General features: G+C 55.6%; 1 protein-coding gene across 1 annotated transcript; it reads left to right on the forward strand.

The window, feature by feature from the left end:
* The first annotated feature begins 987 nt into the window (after positions 1-987).
* Positions 988-5,834, forward strand: HAPLN2 (hyaluronan and proteoglycan link protein 2). Its single transcript, XM_026685800.2, has 5 exons — positions 988-1,291; positions 1,623-1,976; positions 2,410-2,526; positions 4,125-4,310; positions 5,206-5,834. Exons 1-5 carry the CDS (start codon positions 1,201-1,203, stop codon positions 5,490-5,492), a joined length of 1,035 nt encoding a protein of 344 aa, XP_026541585.2. The 5' UTR covers positions 988-1,200; the 3' UTR covers positions 5,493-5,834.
* The last annotated feature ends 566 nt before the right edge of the window (positions 5,835-6,400 follow it).

Raw genomic sequence — 6,400 nt, forward strand, 5'->3', positions numbered from 1 at the left:
TGTTGATCCCCTGGTTTCTTCTCCTAGCCCAAACTCACTCAAAGGATAGGATAGGATAGAGCTGGAAGGGACCTTGGAGGTCTTCTAGTCCAGCCCCCTGCTCAAGCAGGAGAACCTATACTATCTCAAACAAGCAACTGTCTCTGCTTAAAAGCCTCCAGTGATGGAGCACCCACCATTTCTGGTGGCAAGCTGTTCCACTGGTTAATTGTCCTCCCTGTTAGGCAGTTTCTCCTTAAATCCAGGTTGCTCCTGTCTTTGCTTAGTTTCCATCCCTTGTTTCTTGTCCTGCCCTCTGCTGAATAATTTCACCCCCTCTTCTGTGTGGCAGCCTCTCAAATATTGAAATACTGCTATCACATCCCCCCTAATTCTTCTTTTCTTTAGACTAGCCAGACCCAAATCCTTCAGCCGTTCTTCATACATTTTGGTCTCCAGGCCTTTGATCCTCTTGGTTGCTCTTCTCTGAACTTTTTCCATAGTCTCAACATCATTTTTGTAGTCTGGGGATCAAAACTGGTTGCAGGATTCCAGGTGTGGCCTTATACTGGGGGTTTCTAAAGTGGTCCTGAGGCTTCGCATGGTTTTGATTCTACGCCTCTGTTTCACCACCCAGGACTGTATCAGCGTTTTTGGCTGCTGCTGCTGCACATGGCTGGATAAGGGAGCCCCGCTACGGTTATTCTCTGCATGGAACAAAATGGGCCCTCCAGTCGTCATTTGCCCCCAAGTCGGCAGTGGCAACCCAGCCCTTGAGCCTGGCTGCCTGTTCAGGGCGTGGACCAAGGCGCAAGGCGCACCTGATGGCAGCCAGAATTTGCTGGGTCTCTGAGTTTGGCTCTGCCAGCCCTAACAGACCTTGGCATCAGACCTAGAGGGGACGTCCAGAAGGCACCCGGCAGAGGGAGCCCCGTCTTTCCAGGGGTGGTGTTGTTGTTCCTCATGCTGGTTTTCTGTATGTGGGAAACAGGGGAGGGGGAAACGTGCCTGGTTTGCAGTTGAGTCTGTGGCACTGGAAGGCCTCTCTGGCTTGGAGGGTTCGGGAAGGCCGCCCTTCTCCCCGTCAGTCTGGGGTGGCTGAGACAGCTCGGCCCTTTCCTGCCGGGTGTTGGTGAGGTGCTGCTGTGCCTCCGTGGCCCCCGGGGTGACGGGGCCCCTCTCCTCTTGCAGGCACACCAGGCACCACCTGCTGCTCCAGGCATGCCTCTGTGGCTGCTCCTGGCGTCCCTGTGTCTCTCTTCGGCTCCCGGAGTCCCTGCCATCTACCAGAGGCCAAGCGGGACTCTGCCAGGTAGGCCACAAATGCCCGTCCTTGACCAAGCCTCTCCCGGGGGTGCCTGCCCCAGAATGCCCTGGCTGTTGCTGGTGCCCTCCTGGCTGCCCCCTGAGATGGGCAAGGCCCACCCCTGCTTGCAATGTTGCTGAAGCCCACCATTCCCCGAAGCCTCTCGTTCCCCTTCTCGTTCCCAGCGTGCAAAGACCGTTTCCCCAGGGTCGCCCAAGGGTTTGCTGCAGTGCCCCGTTCGCTTCATTAGATGGGTGGATTTGCACGCGGAGAGCTTCCCCTCCCTGCTGTTGGCCTCGGCATCTTGTGCCCGTGTGTTTTTTCTCCCCTCCCGCAGCAACTCCTGCCCCCTTGCAGTACTTGCTGGAGCCCACCAACAAGATAGTGCAGGCCCGGCGGGGGGCTTCAGTCACCCTGCCTTGCATCCTGTGGGTCGTGCCCCCAAACTACAAGATCCGGTGGAGCAAGGTGGAGCCAACGGAGTACCTGGAAGTTGCCATCTTGATCAGCAACGGGGTCCATCACAAAACCTACGGCCCCCTGGGCAGCCGGGCTCACCTGAAACGTAGCCACCGGTATGATGCATCCCTGACCGTCTCCAACCTGACCTTGGAGGATGAGGGCCGCTATCGCTGCCAGCTTGTCAATGGCCTGGAGGACGAAAGCATCTCTCTGGTCTTGCAGCTGGAAGGTAGGAGGGGCTCCCAGGCAAGGCGGAGAGTTCTGGGTCTCATCCACCCTGGGAAGCCGATGGAAGGAGCCTTGTGCCTTTTGGCAGAGGCCGCGACAGGAGGAGGGGGACCATTGTGCGACGTCTCCCGTCCCTCCAGCAGGGTGACCGTCTGGGGCGCAGCCTCCTCTGAAAGGCGGATGGCTGAAAGTGGGGCCGCCCCCCTGCCTAGTGGGAGGGAAGAGGGTGTCCAGGTCAGGTCAAGGTTCCCTGTCGCTGGGGGTGCAAACCGGACAAGCCGCAGGCGCTTAACTGGAGCACCTGCAATCGGCTTCTTCAGGGAACGGCGTCCCTGGGCTTTGGCGTGGAGGGTGGGGCGTGTGTCTGCGTGGGCTGCCCAGCCTCTCTCCCCTTCCCGCTGCCGGGCCCTCAACTTCTTGCCCTTTTGCTCCAGGGGTCGTCTTCCCCTACCAAACCAGCCAGGGGCGCTATCAGTTCAACTACTTTGAGGCCAAGAAGGCTTGCCAAGAGCAAGATGCCCGACTGGCCACCTACCAGCAGCTTTACCAAGGTAACCAGTTCGGGCTGTGGGCAGGAAATGATGGGAGACTCAGGGAAAATCTGTTTAATGGGGGGGTTGAAAGGGCTAGGAGTCAACACCAACCTGATGGCGCATAATCAGCCTGTCAATTCCCCTGCCCCTTCCCCAAAAAGCCCCTCCAAGGCAAAACTCAAAGGTGATGCAAGTTGAACATTTGTTTTCTCACTGAGTTGTCATCTGGCAGATGATAAGGCAGCAAAAAATAATTGATCAGGTTTCCAAGCCAAAGATAAGCGTGCTTGAACCTTCCCATCATAATTCATACTTTCAGAATTCAGTGAATTATTACCATGGCAAGTAACGGTTGTAAGGATCCTTGGAGATCATGTAGTCCAGCCCCCTGCCCACTACTGAAAAGTACCCCTACAGCATCCCAGCCGAAGGGCCTCCAGCCTCTCAGACCCCAAAGCAACGGGGAGCCCACCGCCTCCTGAGGTCCAGTCCCTGACGTCCTTGCAACTTTAAGCCAGGCAGAGCCTCCTCCTGTCCTTGGGTTCTGCCCTTGAGCTGGGGAAGGCAGCTACGTGGTCTCTCTGTGGGCTTCTCTTCTCCACACCAAACCCTGCCCAACCTCTGGTCCTCAAGATCACTCATGCAATGAACACGATTCCCCCCCACCCCACCCAGGCATTTCAGCTATTTTGGTTTCCATCCTCCTTTCTATGCTCTGCAATTCTCAGGAATGAAGGGCAGCTCTGGGGGGATCTTGGCATTGGTTGAACGTCAAGGACTCAATCCAGCCTCCCTCCATCTCCCTTCATCTCTCTTCTCTTCTCTCTCTTCTCTCTCTCTTCTCTTCTCTCTCTCTCTTCTCTCTTCTCTCCTCTCCTCACTCTTCTCCTTTCTCTTCTCCTCTCTTCTCCTCTCTCCTCTCCTCTCTCTCTTCTCTTCTCTTCTCTTCTCTCTTCTCTTCTCTTCTCTTCTCTTCTCTTCTCTTCTCTCTCTCTCCTCTCCTCTCCTCACTCTTCTCCTCTCTTCTCCTCTCTCCTTTCTCTCTTCTCTTCTCTTTTCTCTTTTCTCTTTTCTCTTTTCTCTTCTCCCCTCCCCTCCCCTCCCCTCTCCTCTCCTCTCCCTTCCCCTCCCCTCCCCTCCCCTCCCCTCTCCTCTCTCTTCTCTTCTCTTCAGTACATCAATACTGTGGCCTCTTGTGTTCATGGTCAGCTACTGTCCTGGAAGTGGGGGGGGAAGGGAAGGGAAGGGATGGATCTGGAAGGACAGGCTTGAGAAAAGGTCAAGTCAGCAGAACAGGTGCACCTGGGGCAGAAGATGAGGAACGCTTGCATGCTTCTTCACAAATTAACGGGGTGGGAGATCTTCCACCAATTCCTTGTTTATTTCTCCAGAGACCTGGGTGGGAGGCTGGGGTTGTTTATCCCAGGACTGGCAAATAGAATTGGGAATCCGCACCCTTTCAAGATCTTGCTAAACTTCCTGTCTCTCTGCGGCTCCTGTGTCTCTAATGGCCAACGATTAGGTAAATCCACGGCGAGCATCACCGCCCAAATGTCTGTCCGAAGCATCTTAGGGAAGAAGCCAAGGTTGTCTCCCCTTCTCTGCTCCTCTCCTAGCATGGACAGAAGGGCTGGACTGGTGCAACGCCGGCTGGGTCATGGAGGGGAGCGTGCACTACCCCATCCGCAACTCTCGCAAGCCCTGCGGAGGCCTCCTCCTCCGGCCCGGAGTGCGAAGCTACGGCCCCAAGGACAAGCAGAGAGACCGGTTTGATGCCTTCTGCTTCACGTCAAGCGTGCAGGGTAGGTGGAGGCAGGCCAAGGGACCCCGCCAGGAAGGCCCGTTGCTGAGGCCCAGGTTGGGGGCAGCTTCTTTCCCCCCATTCTGGGAGGGACCCAGAAGGAGCCACTTTCTCAGGCCTCTCCTTGGAAGGCTGGCTGTGGCCGGCTCATCCACGAGGATGAGCTGGCAGTGGGTGCAGCTCGTGAAGCAGAGATGCCAATGGGCACAGCGAGGCAGGTCCCCACCCCTTTGTTCTGGACTGGCTGAAGGTTCCTGGTGGTTCTCAGGGGAAGCCCTACACAGGGCGTGTTTCAGGAGTCAAGCAGCAAGAGGACCAGGGGTCTCCTCTCTCCTCTAAGGCTCCTGATGTACCAGATGTACCTGTGCAAAGGCTTCCTGGCCAGGGCTGCCACCTGCTCCTTGAGTGGCGGCGGTGACTCCAATTGGTGGCCCCTCGTGAATGGGGAAGGGCTGCCCTACCTGAGGTTAGAGATGGAGCATCGCCCCCAGATCAGATGGCTAAAAGTGATCCCCCCTGAATAAAGCCAAGCCCTTCCGTCTTGCCTGTCCCCGGCCTCTCGTCTTCCTGCTAGGTCAGAGGTCTGCGAGCCTGATAACTTTAAGACTTGTGGACTTCAACTCCCAGAATTCTCCAGCCAGCTATAATGGAACTCCAGAAGTCTTAAAAGTTGCCAAGTTTGGGGACCCCTGGGCTAGGGGGGGGGAAGGTCTCGTTGAATGTTTACTGCCCAGCAGCTGGATTTGGGTATCCGGGCCTTGCAGCTTCATCACCCAGTGGTTTTTTTTTGTGGGAAGGCACCCCATTACTGCTAGTCTGGCTCCGTTCTGGGCTGGGAAGCTGTCATCTTGCTCTCTTGTAGTCACCCTCTCTTTTGCCCCCCGTCCCTCATCCAGGCCGTGTCTATTTCATCAGGGGCCACTTCAACTTCAAAGAGGGCCGGCAAGCCTGCCTTAAGGACGGCGGTGCTGCCGTGGCCAAGGTTGGGCAGCTGTATGCGGCCTGGCGATTCTCCCAGCTAGACCGCTGCAACGGAGGCTGGCTGGAGGACGGCAGTGTGCGCTTCCCCATCACCGCTCCCCGCCCACACTGTGGGGGGCTCCCGGACCCTGGCGTCCACAGCTTTGGCTTCCCCAGCAGGCTCCGGAAGAAGTACGGGGTCTACTGTTTCTCTGGGAAGTAGCGGGGGCCAAAGCCCCAGGCGGAGGAGGCCACAACTGAAGAACCAAGGAGGCCAACGGATGCCGTCCTTTTCGAGTCAAAATTCATCGGGACCCCTTGACGGGAACTTCCCACCATCCATTCCTGGAGTCAGAGTTGGCCTCGATGGTCCAGGCTATGGTGGCTTTGACCAAACACCTGTCAGGCGGAGGACAGAGCGTGGGAATGGCTTTGTAAAAACCTCCGTCCCCTCTGATATCCTGGGAAATGACTGCAGTTCTTGAGGTCTTAGTAGTAAAATTGTTCACCCCTTTCCTTTTTTTCTTCCACACTGAAATCTTTTAATATAAGAAATGCTGCCTGGACATTGCCAAGGAAAAAAACCACAAGGCAACGATACAGAGCAACGTGCATCCTTCAACGCCCTTAACAAACTAGGTTACCAGCCCCAATTTCTCCATTGAAATAGGGAACTCCTTGGTTTCACTGACATTATTTAATTAAAAACATTATAATAGAAATACTATAATGTGTTATTTTGTCCTCTGCATTACACTTTTTATGGACATTCTGTTTGCCAATGTGATACGTTGTCCGTGATGCAACAATATAAGCACAAGACAGGTAGAGGGCTACAGTTTGATACCTGAGCTAAATATATTCAGAAAGGATTCCCATGGATTGCAAAGGGCGAAGAGGGAATTCCCCCCTCAGGGGCCATGAATGCATAGGTGGGGGTGGGGGTGGTTGTTTTGAGCCAGTCCCCAGTCCCCGCTGGGTGGGTGGGAGGCATCCCAGGGACAGAGTCCCATCAGATGGGCAGCTGGAGCTCCCCACCACTCGCCCTATTTCGTGTGTGTGTGTGTGTGTGTGTGTGTGTGTGTGTACACAAAGCTCTTGGGAATAGTTAGCTGTAAGATGAGCAGGGCA

The sequence above is a fragment of the Notechis scutatus genome, chromosome 14 (assembly GCF_049901735.1).
Source record: "Notechis scutatus isolate UNSWTSFEM ecotype Mainland chromosome 14, rNotScu1.2, whole genome shotgun sequence".
Lineage (NCBI taxonomy): Eukaryota > Metazoa > Chordata > Lepidosauria > Squamata > Elapidae > Notechis > Notechis scutatus.

What these genes read in the sequence shown, in the direction of transcription:
- HAPLN2 (XM_026685800.2), top strand. Translation starts at nt 1,201, where the DNA reads ATGCCTCTGTGGCTGCTCCTGGCGTCCCTGTGTCTCTCTTCGGCTCCC. An exon ending in TCTGGTCTTGCAGCTGGAAG is followed by an intron (nt 1,977 to 2,409) that starts GTAGGAGGGGCT and finishes CTTTTGCTCCAG; the next exon opens with GGGTCGTCTTCCCCTACCAA. An exon ending in CTACCAGCAGCTTTACCAAG is followed by an intron (nt 2,527 to 4,124) that starts GTAACCAGTTCG and finishes CTCCTCTCCTAG; the next exon opens with CATGGACAGAAGGGCTGGAC.